This window comes from Atta colombica, unplaced genomic scaffold, assembly GCF_001594045.1.
Source record: "Atta colombica isolate Treedump-2 unplaced genomic scaffold, Acol1.0 scaffold9, whole genome shotgun sequence".
NCBI lineage: Eukaryota > Metazoa > Arthropoda > Insecta > Hymenoptera > Formicidae > Atta > Atta colombica.
Genome location: NW_017259583.1, coordinates 3,438,636 through 3,458,768, shown reverse-complemented (window position 1 = coordinate 3,458,768; position 20,133 = coordinate 3,438,636). Strand labels below are relative to the sequence as shown.

The following is a 20,133-nucleotide window of genomic DNA, read 5'->3' as shown; positions in this document are numbered from 1 at the left end:
GTACTGTTGTAAAAAATTAAAAAAAAAATTCTTTCTAATCTTATAAGAATATAATTAATTTTCATAATATTGTAATAAAAATATACAATTAAGGAGCATATAGCCACAACTCAAGATGTTCTAAGAGATAAAATAATGTATTTCGAATTAATACGTTAAACCATAAAATTTGTATTTACAATCTTGAGTTGAGACTATACGCTCCTTAATTGTATGTTTATATTAATAAGTCACTTTCAAAAAGTTTAAAAAATAGTGTAATAAATAAATAAATACGTTCACATACATTTATAGATAATATTCTACATTTCTATAATATTTTTGTAAATAAATGTACATTTTATATTTTTCTATATTTATATATACTATTACTATATTTATATTACTATTACTATTGTAAAAAATTCTTAAAAAATTTCTCTCTAATCTCATAAAAATGCGAGTAATTTTTAATAGTGCAAGTGTAATAAAATAAATAAATATGTTCACACACATTTCACACAGATAATATATATTATTGTTTTTTTAGTAAAAATTAAAAATTAACATAAAAAAATGAATATTAAAATACATTACTTTTACAATAATATCGTCTATTTATGTATAGAAAATAAATTGTTGACATCAAGTGTCGCATTAATTGCTTCTAAATGCAACTTTAACCTTTGAACGAATATCAAGCAAAGAATGTAAGAATGTACTTGACGAAGTCGGTACAGCGCGACGTGTTCTGGAGCAATGTCCGTTCCGGGCTACGTACTCCCCTTAATTGAGCGTGCACTAATCCCCCTTTTCTTCGTCGTTGGCCTAGAGGGACCTCGCGGCACGACGGTTCCTCATCGTGTGGTCGCGCCTTAATTGAGCGTGCGCTCACTTCGAGTCAGATGATTCTTTTCTCATCTTCCTCACTATCTCGACATTGCTCACTGTGCTCATGTATAAGCGTAATAAATTAGAGTCATGCATTTTGTATGCTTGTGTGCGAAATTATACTGCTGACGATCTTAGGAAAAGCGACCATAAAGAATGCGATTAACTCCATGTAATTCGGTGTGACTTTCGGTTAAAATTTCAATTTTATCGTTTACACCATATTGCAAAAACATGAAATGCTAAAGTTTCTTGATAGAATCCCGCAGTAAATTGAATTCTGATGTAAGAAACAAGAAGAAATACATGAATAATTCTTGCGCCTTGCACCTACACTAATTCTTTCATTGAATAAAATCAATGTTCTATTTAATGGAAAGTGTGTAAAATGTGTGTGTGTCGTATATTTTTTTCTGACAATACAAGAAAATATATTGTATAATTGTAAATGTATATATATATATATATATATATTTAAGATTTTTAGAGAATATATTGTATTAAGATTTGTTTTTATTTAAAAAAAAAAACAAAAATTTAGAAAGTTAAAATTTAATTAAATCGCGTTTCGATCTTAATTGGGAATGTATTTAATTCGCGTGTTAAATGCCAATTTATTTTAATTGGGGTGGGGTGAGGAAGGGGGGACAAGATCGCTTTCTATAGCAATATAAAAATTTAAAAGAGTTCAAGGTATTCTATTATTATTTTAGCGCGAACAATCGATTTATAACATTTACCAAAGTTCTTGCAGTCATTTAAAAGCTCATTTATCAATGTCGCAACTCGTGTCGCAACTACATTATCATAAATTCATTACGATCTGTCTCCAGTTAAAGAAACAAGTTACATTAAAAATTATGCTATTGACACTTGCATGGAATTGAAATACGACTTTTCCCTGATTTAGATATTATTTCTGACAATAATTTATAACGTCGTTATAACGATAATATGAGTTTAATCAGCACAAACATTGCCGGAGAGACGTCATAAATGCCATATAATCTCAGAGTAGAACTGCTTATCGATGAATCATTGCTGGAAGTCTTCTTGAATTTATTATAGAAGTTAAAAGAGTTGAGTAATCCGCGATTTCCTCATTTCTCTAACTAATATCATAGAAAAAATGATCAACATAAATCATATTTATATTGATCAATTTTATGCTTAATATGATAATTTATATATAAAATATTATCTCAAATATCTTTCTTTACCGTATATTCATAATAATATGAATACGAAGAGAAGAAGTTGCTATAAACTTAATTTTATGCCATAACAGCAAATTCTGTTTGTAAATAAGAATCGCAAAAGTATTTACATCAGGTGTAACAAATAAAATTTATCGAATTATATTTATCGAATTATATTTATTAAAGTCAAAGTTTGCAACAGTTGCAATAAAAATAAATATATTTTTAAAGGAACAAATATATAATTGTGTATAATATTTAGAGATAAAGATTAAGATGAGATTAAATTATTAATTAAAATAAAATAAAGTTAATTCTTATTCTTTATTACTGTATATTAACGGAATTTTCCTAAATATGAAACATAAAACATATTTACAATAAAGTATTTATATTGAATATTGAATAATGTTAAATTAAATATAACATATTTGCAACCAGCTGCAGTAAATAGCTAATGGCAACGGATTTAATAAATCACCAACTTTTACATAAATAAATACATCATCTGCTTCTACTCTGTGACATGACTATCAAGCCCAATGTTAATTATATAGAAGAAATGAATAAAGAGCATTCAAATATATAATAGCTCTTCTATCTTTTAGCTCTGCAAACTGAAAACTGAGAACTTTAGAGAGCTTACAAGTGCGCGAAAATTCAAAATTAAAATGCAAAATATAGGCAAATTATATTGTATAATGATCATAATTATATTATTAACGAACATAGATTAATGCGCAATTTTGTACTCGTCACAGAAGATTATTTGGAATATATAAATGCAAAATATTTGTCAAATATGCAAATTTGATTGCTATAAACAGGAAACAAATTTAACAATTAAATTTTGTAATCCCTCTTGCGTTCGTAGTAAATCCTTTCTTTCAGTGAGATTACATTTTCTGCAATTTCTACAAAATTCTTACTAAAGTTTTACACAATATAAAGCTATTAATGTATCTGTGTTCTTAACGTAAAATAAAATTTTTAAATGAAATAGAGTGAGACATTTTCGGTTCATGATTATTAAACATCAGCCGATCTATATTTAAAAAAATTAATTTTTATGTATTCGATAAATAAAATGTTTCTATTATATACACACTTCTGTTATTAAGATAAAAATCTTGTTATTAAGATCTTGTTGTATTATTATCATCATGAATCTCTCTCGAGCTCGTACAATTATCGGTACATCTTCCAGGAAGATGTATAAGTATTATAAAGAATTCGCTGAAAGATTGAGGCCAAGTTCGTGATGTCCGGCCACGTGATGCGTCGTCACGATCAGAACTAAACGTACTTTCAATCCACCGACATGTGCGTTTCGGCATGAACGACGCGTCGTCGTGAGGCATTCATTTCTCCGAGAGGAGAAACGATTTAACAGAATTTCACCGACCCAAAAAACAACAGCTACTCTGACGTCACGCAAATCTTTTTCTCCCACACACACACACACACACACACACACACACACACACACACACATTCGCAAATATTTCTTCTTCCTACGACTATTTCTTATAATACAGAAAAGTGTTTTCAGAGAGAGAGAGAGAGAGAGAGAGAGAGAGAGAGAGAGAGCGATGAATCGGAACCGATCGCTCGTATTTCACTACTGTGATATTGTTAAGAAAAAAAAGATGATCTGCAAGAAACAAATTATCTAAGACTGCTTGAAAAATGAGATCACACATGGGAATCATACGGGACTCGACGTGAAACCATTTGGAGCAATTTGCGTTCAGTCAATGCGTATCGTGGGACTTGAATGCGTAACGGCTCCAAATTTATTACCGTTGTCTGTTCTAACCGAATTCACGTAACACAATGTTTGGAGAAGATAATCGTGCCACGATTATCCAAACGATTATTTTCAAAGTGCTCAATAAATATAGTAACGCGATAGCGTCTGGTAATTGAACATAAGATAGCACGTGCTAACTTAACGTCGTAATACATAAATGCCATGGTTAATTATACCGAACCGTAATTACTGGAAACGAGATCAGCGTAATAGTGCGACTATAATGCTTCCCGTACCTTCCTAGAGTATCCTTCGAGAAATCCTCAATTACAGCGATCGCCGATGACATTACGACGACCATGGTAAGGCTTGTGTCCCATATCTTGCAGATGAAAAAATTTTATATGTATATACAATTACTGCACAAGGGTTCAACTTTCGGCGTGACACATTCGTAAATAGACATTTAATGACAATACAATTTTTGTATTCCTAAAATAAATTCTTGTCACAATTCCACTTTGAAAATCACACTTGTCGTTCTATATAAAAAAAGGAGGAAATTGCTCGCAAAATCGTCGATTAAAATACACTGTAATGTATTAAAGTACACTGTAATGTATCGATTATGCAAATCTGAACACGAATCACTGGAGGTTCGACTCTGGAATTTATTATACACGAATCGATCCTAGATCTGTGATCTAAGATATAGCCTGGTCAATTTCTTGGAGAATGAATATCGAGATACCAATAAGAAACACGCACTGCAATCTGCATCGGCCGGCACGCGCCACAGACAATTGGCGTACAAGAATCGACGAGGCACATAATACACGCAACTAGCACGGCAAGCAAGTCACGTAGATCGGCTAGTCGACACGCGAATAATTTTCTGGATTCAAATCATACGACTCACCACATTTTGCGAGTTAACAACCTTGTCCGAGATAATAATCGACTCACAATTTCACTAAAAACTATTCATTGCACTTATAGTTGACATGAAATACTGTTTACAGTATATCTGATACACATATTTTTTTTAATTCTGAATTAAAAATAAATACTCGCTTTTAATTGGAATCGACGTTTTAGAATGTTATTCAATTGCAAGGTATTATAATCCTTGCATTTCTGAGATACTGAATTACGATCCCACGGGAGAACGTCAACAGTTACGGTTTCGACGAGCGGTAGACTGCAAGTGCACGCGAGATCGCGGAGAACCAGCCGATGCATCGTCCGCAATGTCGAGGAGAGGAAGAAGGTCTGACTGAAGGTGCTCGCGCCGATTCCGAGGAGGAACATTCACCTTACCAGGCTCTTAGGCATCTGTGTTCGCGTAAGCGAGCTCATGTTGTTGCCTCGATCGCCCGGCAGGTCATTGCGGTAGATGTGCAATATCGAATCATGTGACCAACGAGTTCCTTCGTTACGGTAACTCCGAATACCGGGCTTTCATCTTGATCTTGATGATAATCTATACTAACTAATCTCACCTCGTATAATTATAGCACAGAAGAAGTTTGAAGTCGCCAATATCGATGTCGAAAATAAGAAATCTTTATTTTTAACTGTCGTAAAGAAAAAAAATCCCTCAGTCTCGACTCACTTTCTTTTACAGAATAAAAGAGCCGATTTAATTTTTTCGAGATTCAAAAAGACAAGTAGCAAAAATTAAACAAAATCTCCGATAACTGAAAATGTCAGAAATTATTTATTTAAAAAGATTGCTTTGTAATCATTTTTATCATGTTAAAGCTACTGATTGAGATTGATATGGATTGTACTTAATATTTAGTAATAGCTAATATTTTTTTCTAAAGTGACTCATACGAAAACAAATTACCTTACATGTTAATTTATAATGTTAGTCTGTAAAAATATATATCATCAAATATTGTCATTAAATTTGAAAGAATTAAAAATTTTTTAAATTTATCTCTTAGATAAGTAATTAATAATATAACATATGTTACTATTAAGCTTAACTTTAAAACTGCATTACGTTCAGTTTATTACGATAAAATCTCTGCAAGCGGAAGAGAAAGATCAATAAACTAGTATGGTACCGACAAGGAAAATTATAGATAAGAAGAACCCGTAGGGCACTTCGTTTCATACATCAAGAGGCAATTAGGCGAAGAAGGAATCCTCTGTTAAGAACCGGTTGGTAATTGTAAGCTGCTGAAAGAGCCGGAAAATCTTTGTTCTCGCTTGTTCAAGAATACGACGAATCACTTATAGTAATGTCCGAAAAATAGAAGTAAGAAAAGACGAAAATCCAGTCGATCTGTAATTACTCAAAGCCGATTATAATGCCGTTAATTGCATTAATGAGAACACTTTGACACGAAACTTATGCATTTAGAATGCACTGTCTTGGTCATTACGCACCATCTTGGTTACACTCTAAATACGATGAAACGCGACATTTAAATATCGCGAGCCGCTCTGCTAGATGATTACCAACGACAAGAAAATTCGCGTGAAAAGACTGAACCGCTGCTGCAAAAAAACGCCGTAAGTTATACGCATTTACCGAACAAAATTGGCGACTTTCTACTTTGCATCTCCATACGAAAATTGCATGATTAAATTGCAGATTAAATCACTGATAATATCTCATGGATATGATGCATGACATTTAAAAATTTCAGATAAGCCCTGAATCAAATCTCTTTCATTACTGAAAATAAAAGTTTAACCTATCTATACAATATAAATTCGTTTCTCCATTTTGGAAGCATCGCTCCTTTACTTCAAAAATAACACAATTCCAAAAAATTAAGTTTCTCAGAACAAAAGAAAAGTTATTTTTAACTTAAGAGAAAATTATTAATTAATATCGGTAAAAAGATATTCTTATCATAATTAAATGATTTTCTTGTTATATTCGTTTTACAACCTTTAAAAAATAACAATTTTAGTAATTTTAATGATTCTTTTTAAAGCCACTCTTTTTTTTGTTACACTCTTTTTTTTGTTACATTCTTTTTTAGTTATGACAATTTAGATGATTTTTATATGAAATAAATTCAATTTTGTTGATTAATAGTAATGTTTATTTAACTCATTTATGATAATAACTAAAAAATGATGTTTCTTAGTTGTCCTTTTGAAGTAAAGGAACGATATTAGATTCTTTGTTTATAAAATCATAAAATATCCCTATAAATGCATGTTTCTATATAATTTCATGAACTTTCCTTTCCTGTTTATAGGATAGGAGAAATAATAATACTTTTCCGTCTAACTGTTAATTCATCCTATTAATCGCTTAATTGCTTTTAGTCAACCGGATTTCTTCGACAAAGAAAAAGCGTGTACGACGTGCATTTGCAAATATATTTATCCGATTAATGTACGTCGCGTTCACTGATGCGATAAGTTTGACATCTTACAACTTTCTATCATGTAGTAGCGAATGAGAGAAAGATAGCAAAAGAATCGAAGCGAAGAGAAAATGTAAAGTTTTTTCTTCACACTTTTGAAATACATTCATACAAAATGCAGTATATTAATACCGACGTAATCAATTCAATAATTTACGACATAGGAAAATTAATTAGCATTGACATTAGATCAATATTAGAAATTCCTGTGCTTTAATTTAAAGCGGTAGAGCAATTCCTTAACATTGAATAACGAGAAATGAAGATATCGTATATTAAACACAAACTTATTAATATTTTACATCAATATGAATGATATATTAAATTGTTTCGTCATTGCTACGAAGATCACGTCGCTTATTATAATTATCCGATATTCGTATTTCAATAGTCATATTTTTAGACGCAGTCCATTTGACATTACAAATTTGAAGCATTTGATTGATCATTCAAAAGAAAGAATTTTACTAATTGATCAATCAAAAAAATTCTTTGAAGCATTTGTAGCATTAAATGGACCGTAGCTTTACAAGCGTAATGTTTCATTTTAGTTTATCGAGTCTCACATGAAATATGAGACTCGATAAACTAAAATGAATATCTTTATGGAAAGATGAAGATTTTGCTAAAAAATCTAAAAATGTAACTAAATATAAATCTGAAAATAATTTTATTGGACCATTAAAATATTTGCATAAAAGATTCAAACATGATGAACATATAATACTGCAAAAAAATTTTGATATTCTAGCAATAAACTTGAGCGTTCTACAATACATAATTATTTTGATGGTTTAGTAAGAATTTTTAGCTATTTCAGCAAAACCTTTCTGTGCAATTTATAAAGTCTTTATCAATTTAAAAAGTCAGTATGCCTTTCATTAGATGACTTAAAAAAAATCTAAATAAACCATATTTAAATCATAAATCATTAGATAACCATAACGAAATAATGTCCCATATATGTGGCGCTGTCAGAGAAGCAATATTTTGTCCGTCCAACAATACCTTGTGTTAATATCGTCGGCCAAATTATCGGGCGGACATACTGATCGCATGTGTTTCGTTGCAACTTCATACGTGTACGGGTAAAAATAACGGTATGAGAAAATCTCTCATCACCGAAACTGGTTCCATGGATGCCTCCGAGTGACTTCGATTAAGAGGCGGTCCATACAGCGCGTTAAAATCAACCGCGAAATGATCGTAGAGAACGCCTTCATAAATTTTATCAATGAAACGGTTAGTGTCCCCGTGATTCAAGTGAGGTAATCGCACGTGCGTCGTACTTCTTCGCGACAGGTAATTCACTTCGGTGGCAAACAGTGAAGTGCTCTTACTTATACGGCTGAGAGATAGATGCATTGTGTTGCATCTAGCGTTTCCAGACGAGTGACAGGCGCGTGCTCCGACGCGTGCTACGCACGTGTCTGAACCAGTTTCGCGATGGCTCCTCCAAGAAGGTTCTCGAGGGAGTGTTTATCGTCGTAAATTTCATTTACAAATTGACAATTGCCCGTTCTATTAATTAAATGTTCCTTCTATTTCTCGCGAGTCTTACACGTCAGAGAAGTTTCATTTTTATTTTATTGCGTTTGACAAAATCTGTTTCTGCTTTAAATAGTTTTATACTGAAAAGTCGTGATTACCTTCGATTGAGATTTTAGCCCAGTATTTATAGTCAAATCTTATATTCAAGACCGTTTTAAGTAATGTGTTAAGAAGTTCACAAATTAATCAGAGGGCCGTGCGTATATTAGCGTCTTAAGATTCTTATTTAAGACAGTCTTGAAATAAGAAGGAACTATGAATACCGTCCTTAGTCTTTCTAATCTTGATCGCGATACGCAGCCGGGCCATAAGCGAAATCGATTTAAATCTCGAGACAGCGTGTAATTTACCGTTCGTCTGCGCTGAGCATAAAATAAAAATAAAACCGGAGGAAAAAAACGTCAACAGTAAAAGCTTTCTGTGGAATAAAAATTGCGGGCCTCCTTGAAGATTTGATGAATATAAGGATATTGACATTAACCACCTATTCATGTTGACGTCAGTACTCGGTAATAAATACACACATTCAAATATAGGTATCTACTTTTTTGTATTCGTCTTTGTCCCGAAACTCCAAGGGCGTGAAAGACATCCAAAAACATCCGGCTTTTAAATTTTTTTAACATTTCGTTTCTTTTTTAAAAATTAATTATTTAACAATTCTGCAAAATTTGAAATAATTTCTCTTTTGTGTCTGACTTTATTAATTATATAAATTTTTATGTGCATAAAATTGAAAAAAAAATAAGGAAATAGTAAATTTATATGATTTAATTAGATATAAATAATTATATTGATACGAATTAATTAAATAATTTAATATAAATTTATATAAATTAAATGTGTAGATATAAATTATATTTTAAATAATATTATTTCATAAATAATATTATAAATTATTATATATAAAAGATGTCCCAAAGAAACAAAAATAATTTTTTTCTTGGAAACAGTAATTTCCACTTTGCAGTTACTGTTGAGCCGAAGTTAGTAAGTAAATAAATTATTAATTGAAAGGTTTTCGAGCCGGCGCATTATATCGCGGCGAGAGTCATAAATAAAGCAACGTCACGAGCAACTAACGGCAGCTGACAGCACATCTTGTGCAGGCATGCTGAGGCGCAATTAATCGCACGTTATGAATGAACCAGTGCAATGTCACGGACGATAACCGAGACGATGTTGCGCGCATCCCTTATGGATTGACAGAACGTGCCTGTAAGTGAGGTTAGGCGTCGTTGAGAGGGAGGAAAATACGACGCGAAGTAATCGCCAGTGTACGAACAACCGGAAGTCCGCATCGTTTTCGCGACAAATTGATTCCCTCGCGAGAATCGCGCGAGGCAAGAGAGATATATCTTTTCCTGTGCGAGTCGAGAGAGACTCCGAGAGATCCGCGAGATTAGACATGGAGCTGAGACGAACGCGCATAATTTCGCTGATTTCGCTCGACCACAGGCCGGCCACAATTACCTGCGACTCGTGATAAAAATAAACTGCAATGTCGCGAATTATGACAGCGACGGTGGCCGCGATAGGGTGGTACGAACGCGCGTAGGAGCTTCACGTCTCTCGGTACGTTCTCCTCTCTCTTTCTCTCTTTCTCTCTCGGGCAGAGACGTCTCCCGTTCGGTTATCGCGCGTGAAAAACTCGCACCCGCCACCGGCGGACGCCCGACACGTCTTGGGAATTATGTAACTATTGTTGCACGGCATGTAAATAAAGGCTACTTACCGCTGATCGAGGCGAAAAACGTCAGGATCGCGCGCGCACACACACACGTTACACGTTCCGCGGAGACCGCTCGCGGCGCACTGCCGCGTGATGGCGCTCGTGCGCCGTCGCCATCTTGGATCGATCGTCGCCGGCGTCGACGGCGGGTGGGACACGTGAATTTCTACTTTTCGATCATAGTTGTGATATGATTTTACGAAAATTTTCTGTATTCCTGCAAATATTTCCATAACTTGCTTTTTGACAAAATATGATATAATAAATATGAAATAATAATTATATATAATAAATATGAAAAATATTATATATAATAAATATGAAATAATAATTATAAGTAATCGTAGGATCGATTAATTCGACTGATGGAAATTACTTTTATTATATTTAGCGAAAGTTTTGATTGCATAATATATTCGTCTCTCTACTCTCTAATCTTTGATCTTTTTTTCCACAAGTTAAATAACAAAAAATTAATATTTCTATCCAAACAAATACGACAAAACAATGATGAATAATTTCGATTAATTCGGTTACAACTGTTTACAGTAAATTTTTGATTGTAAAATTCATCGTCCCTAATCTCTAATTTTTTTACAAATTGAATAACAGATTAATATTTTTATGCAAATGGACATGACAATACAGTAATTAATAATTTCAATTAATTCAGCTGACAAAAATGCTTATAGCAAAATCTTTTAATTTATAATACAATTCGTTGTAAAATCTTTTACAACTTTCTTTTCTTCTTCTTCTTGCTTATAGCAAAATCTTTTAATCTTTAATTTCTCTTTTCACTGGCAAATGACAAAAGATTAATATTTTCATTCATTAACGAAATAGTATTATTTATATATATTTATTTATATTATAATAATTTAATTGATAGTTAAATTTACTGTATAGAAATGCAATATAATAATGGTGCAATTGATTGTACAAAACTGAAAATAGCCTAAGATATTTCAAGTTCAATCTTCTCATCTCTACATTCTAATGTTCAGTGATCTTTTAATCTAACATTAATTGTAATTTTAATTACTGATAATGGAGGTCTCATGATGCAAAATAACACGATTCGTTTGATTCTTTGCCATTTAATGTTTTCTTACACATTTAGAACATAAATAACAATAACTGATGCGCGTAATTATATCACGTCGGCCCGTTTGAGGTGAAACATAAAACAGCGAGGTTTTCAAAAGTTCTATACGGTAATAAATAAATAGTGTAAATCTCGGAACGTATCAGCACAATGACACTCTCGCAATTGTCATTAAATTCTTAAACTTAGGAACGTAAATAGTAACAAACGGCGCGCGCACGCAACATTCATATACACGATCATGCAACACGTACAGTCATTTACGGAAATAATATACCTGATACAAGTTCTGAGCGTCGAATGAGTAATAGGAATATAATATTATAAATGCGTGTACATTCACGCGACTGATGAAAAAGTATAAAAACAAATGGAAAATCTAAATGCGAAATACTACTTCCAAACTGACTCATTAACTATTGAGATGTATTCAGACATAAAGAGTTTAATATATATAATTATTTATATATGTATATTTATATATGTATATAATTATTTATATATGTTATTATCAGGGAACAAAAATTTATTTTTTAAAAATAATAAGTTACTCGTTACCGAGTAGAAAAAGTAACAAGTTACCGATTTTGAAAATTACATTACAGTTATCGTTACTTGAAAAAGTAACTTTCTGGTACTTTTTCATTACTTTTTTCAAATTGACGACCAACTACCAACCACAATGAACAAGTGCTTAGGGACTTTCTAGTCTCAAGCACTACGAATGGCTTGTGTTCAATCGTGTGTAAAGTAACTGTAAAATTCGTTATTATTACAGTTTACAAAGAAATTTAACTACATTATCGTTACAGTTATTAAAAAAAGTAACGCAGTTACCAAAGTAAAGTTACCAAAAAAATAATTTGTAACTGTAACTTCGTTACAAATATACAACAAGTTACTTTCATTCCCTGGTTATTATATATATAATTATATATAATTATATTACGTACAACCTGATTTTTATCTATCTTTGTCACCCGTTTTTATTATTTAAATGATATTTAGAGTAATGATTCTTAATTATACATTTCCTTTACATACAATAACTCTCTTATCTGAGTATTATCAGTATTAAATACTCGGTCATTTCTTATAAATAGTACAGAGAATTATATTATTTTACGAATTAAAAGAGATAATTGTATATAATTATAATTAGATATCTTCTGTTACATCGTGCAACGACGTCAAATTCGCTTCTTGATTTGCTTGTGAAAGTTTGATACACAAGCTTATGCGCTCTGTCTACCGTCAATAATTAATTACTAAATTTAGCGATAGAAACGGCTTATCCATTACTTAACACAGATATACCCTCTTGCATCGCAAACTTATCATTGCGCATTAAATGATGTATCTCATTCTCATATCCTACTCTAATCTGCATCAATTCCATATTTCATAAAAATCACAAAACAGCACTGGAAGCTTAGAATGTGTGCGCGTTGCGGCAAATTCCGCAACCTAGAGCAAATTCTTCTCCCGTCGATGGATGCTTTACATGCAATGGACATTCATCTCCTTCCAGTTGTTTAGCCTTAGGACCTTCGGTGAAAAAAACAATAATGGGTTATATTCCTTGAAAAATAATTATCATTGTGAGAATCGGAAAATTTTATGTACCAGCAGGACACATAGGCAGCTCACTCTTCGGGATAGTAGTAACACGTTGGAAATCATCGTGGCAAGGCTTGCAGAAATGTGTTGTTCCGAAGCAGAAGAATACCGCCACCGAACAGCAATATCGGCATTTATACTCAAGAAAGTCTGCTCCATGCTTCGGGCACATTTGTGCCCTTGCTACGTCACTACAACCGCCACATACTAGTTCAGCAGGGTCGAACGATTCTCCGCCTAATTGCGCATCGCAACGTGCCTCACCACCATAATAAGCCTTCTGGCATTTGTAACACACATAATACGCGTATCGTTCCATTGCGTAAGCAGCAGGGTCTTGATAACGACCGCCTGGTGCAAAAGTTCCTTCGGCTCTGCGAAAAAATAAAATAATTTCAATATATTTATGTATAATGGAGATTTTGCGTAAAATTGCATGATAAAATTGAGAAGATATTACTTGTGTAAGCCTTCGTATTCCAAGCGCATTAGCGCCTTCCTTCGTACGTCTTCGTATAGCTCTTTGACACTTGCCAATTGCTCGGACAATGTCGGATGATCCATCGGTATTTTACAGATCGGACACAAAGAGAAACCAAACGTAATTCGTGGTCCCACCCAACGCTTCATCAGGACATGTCGACAACAATGTAGATGGAATACATGGCCGCACTGCAACTGAATCGCTGGTGCGCAAGACAGGGCCTCGGTGAAGCAAATCATGCACATGTCATCAGCGTCCTGTTTCAAATCCGTCCCAGATACGCAACGATGAAGGCAGGGCAAGCAAGTTCTCTCATTCCTAACACCTCCACAAATGTGGCCGCAAGAATGAATCATGTTACACGCATTTTTAGCGTGTTCCTGACAATCATGATCAGCGCAAATATTGCCTATTGCTAGCAAACCTGTATTTCCCGTAGTACCGCAAAATCTACAAATACCAGTAGTGGCGCCAACCGGTTTTCTCGGCGCGCCGTCACGAAATTCTACCAATGCCTTCAATGTTCTACTGTCTGCCAAAGCCAAAATCCAGAATAGCTTTGTTCTGCCACAACCTTCATGAAGATCTACTCGTATCGCTTCTTCTTCTTCCTTACATACTTGTCTAAGATGCGTTCTCGTTTTTCTATGAAGATGTAAAATTCTATCGCATTCCGCGCATAAATTACCACAAACATTACATTGAATAATAGCCGTAGTTTCGTCATCATCGTGATTACTACATGTCGGCTATAAAAAAAAGCAAAGTTAGTTATTCTTATTATACACAATAATTCGAAGATATAATGATAATCTTACTCTTGGTGGCAATTGCTGTCCTTCAGAACCGCTCCATTGACCAGATGATAGTCTTTCTACATGTTCCGAATTCAAAACGCATAAAGAAGCCAGTGCTAACCATAGCGTTGGAGATCGAAGGCATTCTGTAGAATCGCGGCTCTTCTCGTCCAGTCTAGTTAAGTTTAGGATATTTTCTGCTATAGCTGCTTTCGTTACAGATGCCCATTCCTCAGATAATTTATCCTGATAGTAAAAAAACATATTAGTTTAAATATTACAAAACGAATTAATCATAATACTCACCGATGCCATATCCTTCAAAAGTTGAATTATTACTTCTGCCAGCTTACGCGTCATGCAACCCCTTAACCACCATCTCGTTCCAACATAACTTTTCGGATGGATGCTAGTAGCTAATGAAACGGTTTGAAGCGCTTTGCCATTGTTTTCTTTTCCTTTCACTTTGACTTGCACGGTCAATGCTTTTGCAATACAGCTTAAAAATACATCGAGAATTCCGGCGGAATGTTCGTTAAAATCTAAAACATGAGTAAAGCCGCTGTTCGCAGCGGATACGATACTGAAATCAGTAGGCGGTAGTCGTTCGACGTTTATAACGTTCGCTAGTGTTTCGGGTTTAATTTCAGGCAATATTCGTCGTAGAAGAGATGTTACCTAAAACAATATTATGTTGAAAATTGTTTCAAACTTCATTTAACACATTTAATGTTGCAAAGCTAATAGAACATACTTGACGTTGCACTCTTGCTGATCCGGTATGCAATAAACTCAATAGATCTTTTAATAATCCGGTTTGATGCGATAAATAATATTGTCCTACAGAACTACCACTTAGAGCAAGAACCATAGAAAGCATTTCGAAGCAATAAGTATCGGCCGCTTTTGGAAGATCACTATTGTCGCTTAATACGCTGTTAGCAGGTGTCGGCGAACATAAAAGTGTCTCCCATTCTTCTCTCAAGCGTATAGTCTCCTTTCTAATCGCTTGCACAATATGAGTGCATACTTGTTTTTGTAAGTGCGTTAAATTGCTTCTGCTGAACAATATGCCAACCATATGTTCTCGGAGATCGTTACTGTCCTCTAAATCCTCATTAGTACCTTCTGTCGATTCCATCTGTTGTTGCTTTTCTCCTTGTATAAGTTTCCCAAATACCTGTGATACATTATAACATTGCAGAAAACATTACAATAAAAAATAAAATTAAAAATAAGTTTAGAAAGGCTATGAAAACAAGAATGCAAAACTGTAAATAAAGAAAATAAATATAATTATCATGATCTAAAGCAAATAACAGACATCGTTTCGAGCCCGATCGGGTCATCCTCAATGTTACATATAAACATACTTAAATAGAACAGATAAATTAAATTAATGTACTTAAATTAAACGGATCACCTAATAAAATAATACAAAAAACAAATAGCAATCTATAAAATCGCATCATGTCATCATGAATATTACGTCATGAATATTATTCCGATATTACGTCCGCAATAATATAGCGTATATGTTAGAAGTTAGTCAAGATAATAAAAGGCCATATTGGTGTCAAAGTGCGCAAAATATTCACAAGCATCGTAAATTCAAATTCAGGTTAATATATAAAAATAATGAGAACGAAACATTATAATAACACAATATATAATAACACAATATCTAAAGCAATGAAAATGCCAGAGCAATAAGTACAATGATATTGAATATGAAGCAATGAAAGTCGTCTGTAGATTATAAATTAGAATTTATATAGTCAAAGTTACTTTATAATTACAATGTTATAGTGTCCACAAAAAAATTTTCATATCTGTATTAGTACACAATTACTTCTACCAAGAATATTTAATTCGATTCATTGGCAAAAGAATATAAAATTTAAAAGTGGTATTGCGAAGAAACGTCTTTGTCGTCTGGCTGCGAAACACAGAGTGAAGGAATCGTTGAAAAAGTAGAGGATTGGAAATAGTTAGGGAAAAAAAACAAGAGAAAAAACTAAGAGAGAAAAAAAGGTTATATAATAGGAAGATAGGATTCGTGTAATTAAAAAATAAATTGCAAAAAATTATGCGTACTGACCTGAGACGTGATTAGTCGAAACACTTTCAAAGTTTCTGCCTCGCAATTTCTTTGTTGGATAGTCTGTGCACTTAGCTGTTTTCCTATTTTCAGAGATCCTCCTTCGACCTCGCCCAGCAATCTGATTTGACGAACTCGCAAAGAATTATCTGGGCCCTTTAGTTCCATACCCACAACTATATGACGTTGATCTGTGAAGAAAAACATTATAATCAAATTATATTATTATATATAGAGGGACAGAGTCAGCACTTCTTAAAATAAAATACATTTTTTTAAATGCCTTTAATATGCAATCTAATACTAATTATAAATGTTTATATTACCAGTGATTGGGCAATTAATCCAGCCAGCTGATCTACTTTCGATCTCTACATATCTTAGTTTTATCATCTCATCGGCGTTGATACCAGATAAGAAAGTTACACTTGACACTTTGTGCTTATGAATAAATTTTAGATTAGACAAATATTGTTAAATAAAGTAAAAATCTAGTTTTATGAAAAGAACTTACTGTTAAATCACGGCAATTATCTATGTGTACATATAACATTCTAGGTAAGGAATGTGCGCCACAGAGGATTGTAATCACTTTAGTTTTATTACGATCTTCATCTCCAGATTCCCAAAATGTTTCTGTGGAATTGTCTGTTAGACTACCAATCATGGCTTGTCTACTAGAGGCTTTGATCTCAATATTGGAAGTTAAATCTTTCAAAGCTTCCACCCAACTACTCATTTGTTGTGAAATTGTTGATTGATGACTCTCGTGCATACTCATTGTTACATCTTCTTCTTCCTCGGATCGCGATAGGATTTTACTGATGTTACTAAATACGTGACTTCTATGTAAAAACATATGATCTGCTGCCGTAAATCGAATACCCCAGCAACGAATCGCAGCTTGTTGTAACGGAGATCCTGTAAATCAATGTTATTTAATAACATTGATTAAAATTATTATAATACATTTATTAAATATCTTTTAATTTGATAATGACTTACCAAGTGGTGGTAATAACATTAAATCCGCAATTGTTTGCAGTAAAGTATGAAACACAGTAGGTAATGGATTGACGGATTCTCCGGCTATTACTAAATCACTTAAAGGGTGCTCGCTGACGCCAATCATATCCTACAAATTAATCACAATATTAAATAATACATTCGTCTACAAATACTAACAAGTAACAAATAAATTCTTATTAAAAATACTTACATGATCTTCCTTCTTTTCCGTTCTATTGTCATCATCATTCGCATCCGTATTATCAGAAGCAACAACTGGTGTAAGAGATGAAACAAACCACCAAAGTAAATCGTGCAAACAAATTGGTTGCGTTACGCTTCTCAAAAGCCAATTTAACGCTTGCATCGCATAAACTCGACAAGCGGCACGGCGTAACGCTTGCTTCATCGCAAGTTGCAGATGTTGCAGATTGTGTTGCTGAAGAACGAACAACATTACAGGTCTCATGAGAATTTCTATTCGATCGTTACTCGCTATTTCGGTTTGACTAGTAGATACTATAGCAGACTGATCCATTGATGGCACTAATTTCTGCAGTGCAGCGGATGGATAACATAGAAGCGAAGAACCCGCTTCTGAAAAACGACAAGATATATTGTACTAATATTTTTTAAGAAAAATTTATTTTTCCATCTAACGTATTTATAATTATCGTGTAAAATAAAATCGAACCGTTATTCATTTCGCTACTGCTGTTATTTCGTTTTCTCATCATAACGACTCTGCCGTCGTTACTATTTCTAGCCCAAGGTGCACCGGTAGACATAGATACGGATCTATGAAAGGTACTACGATTTTTACTACTTTCATTATCACTATCACTCGTTGGATATTCTGACAATGGCTGGAAGTAAGATAACGATAATTAAATGTTGATTATTAAAAATAGCAAAAAACAAAAATATTTCCTTACCCTGCCGTTTGTATTATTGAATGCACTATTGTTTCCCTCATAATTATTTTGTTGTCCATTTTCACGTCTCAGAGTTTCTTCGTAATACCTTTCATCATGACTCTGCGAATGATGAACACCTAAGGCTTGCAAACATTGGAATGGTCCAGTAGGAGGAAATGGTCCAGTGGCCTCAGGAGGGCTATAATTCTCAGCTACAGACGATAAAGTCTGCGATGGTCGTCTTTGCTGTTTAGGGATATTAAAGCCAGAAGCACTAGCTAAATCCAGTAAAAACATTGCGTTGCTCTTCATAATTATATGAGTTTCGTTTCCGCCAGGACTGTTAATCGGAGACAGAACTTTGCTCGTGCCATTTTTTCTTTTGGAAATTCCGCTTACGAATTTCTTCGCGAATTTATTCTTTCTGGCCTTCAGATACTTATCTCTACACGTGTCGCAGATTAAATACCACGAGCTACCACCGATCCCACCATCACCGCAATTGCCTGCCCACCCCACGCAATAGTTTCCGCCACTGTTGTATCCTTTTCCGCCCGCGTGCCAGCCGCAGCCTGGATGCATCATTTTCATATGATAAGTGACTGGATGTGGAAACATTAAACCACAAAGTTCACAGATAGTCTCCCGTTCAATTCCAGCTAAAACCTCAGATGCATTCGCTCTGCCAATGGGTTTCCATTCTTTCTTCTTCCGGCTGCCTTTCTTCTCACGTTCTTTCATTTTGTCCTCTCTAGGACGTTTCTCTGGTATTGGTCGTTTCACTAGTTTCATCGTTTGTATCTGCGATATGGGACTAGGCAAAATTGATTGTTGTTCGATAGCTTGCAGACAATTAGTACTAAGTTCTTCCCATAAAAAAACTAAGCTCTTTAACGCTGGTGGTAATATCGCGACCGTATGGAACTCAGGCAGAGAACTAAGTTTGCCCGCACTCGCCTGAATTTCTTCCTTGATCGTGTTCTCCTGTTTTTTCCTACTCCTATTGGCATTAGCGTTCGCAGCTGATCGCGTGAGAGTCTCCAACGTGCTGGGCTGAATATGCAAATAATTACCGGCATTTGTCACCTCGACGGAGTGTCTTTGACGTGCTTTTTGCTCCTGTTGCTGCTTATCGCTGGATTGCACGACAGTTTGTCTAGTTACCACTAGCGCACCCTGTTTCGGTAAACTTGGGTGGAACTTGAGAAAACTCGCGCAAGCCATGGCGTCATGTACAATTCCTTCATGCCACAAGAACGCGGCGAAAACAGCTCTCAGACATTCTGCTACGGAAGGACTGATTGCTTCTTTCACCTTGTCTTTACATAAATTTAGAGCACGATTAGGACTGGGACTTTGCTGTGCGTTGGCGGGTGACATAGCACGTTTTGCTCTTGTTTTTACGGCTTTCATGTGATCTCTCCTGTTCATTTTCGGTGAATGTCGCTCGTCCTTTATTCCGGATGAACCGATGTTGAAATGACCCTTCATAGCTGTGGTAGCGCTTTCGGGACTTGTCTGCGTTTGCGCTTGAGACACTTTGCGCGGACTTTCTTGCGTATCCTTTAAAAAATAATATACTTTTCTATTCTTTG

At 34.2% G+C, this 20,133-nt stretch overlaps 2 protein-coding genes across 2 annotated transcripts in view; both read right to left on the bottom strand.

Moving 5' to 3' along the window:
* The window catches only part of LOC108693462 (WD repeat-containing protein 47), a 68,986-nt gene extending 58,413 nt beyond the window's left edge, over positions 1-10,573 (bottom strand). Inside the window, exon 1 of the mRNA XM_018202426.1 lies at positions 10,507-10,573. The gene's annotated coding sequence lies outside the window, so the exon portion shown is untranslated. The remainder of the gene's footprint in view (positions 1-10,506) is intronic.
* A 2,242-nt stretch (positions 10,574-12,815) lies between these two features.
* The window catches only part of LOC108693474 (E3 ubiquitin-protein ligase MYCBP2-like), an 11,885-nt gene continuing 4,567 nt past the window's right edge, over positions 12,816-20,133 (bottom strand). The window contains exons 9-21 of the mRNA XM_018202450.1: positions 18,557-20,101; positions 18,316-18,487; positions 17,833-18,218; positions 17,619-17,748; positions 17,128-17,534; positions 16,940-17,054; positions 16,614-16,804; positions 15,267-15,692; positions 14,819-15,190; positions 14,534-14,758; positions 13,692-14,464; positions 13,238-13,605; positions 12,816-13,159 (exon numbers count right to left, since the gene is read on the bottom strand). Coding sequence (XP_018057939.1) covers positions 13,044-13,159; positions 13,238-13,605; positions 13,692-14,464; positions 14,534-14,758; positions 14,819-15,190; positions 15,267-15,692; positions 16,614-16,804; positions 16,940-17,054; positions 17,128-17,534; positions 17,619-17,748; positions 17,833-18,218; positions 18,316-18,487; positions 18,557-20,101 — 5,226 coding nt within the window. The 3' untranslated portion in view covers positions 12,816-13,043. The remainder of the gene's footprint in view (positions 13,160-13,237; positions 13,606-13,691; positions 14,465-14,533; positions 14,759-14,818; positions 15,191-15,266; positions 15,693-16,613; positions 16,805-16,939; positions 17,055-17,127; positions 17,535-17,618; positions 17,749-17,832; positions 18,219-18,315; positions 18,488-18,556; positions 20,102-20,133) is intronic.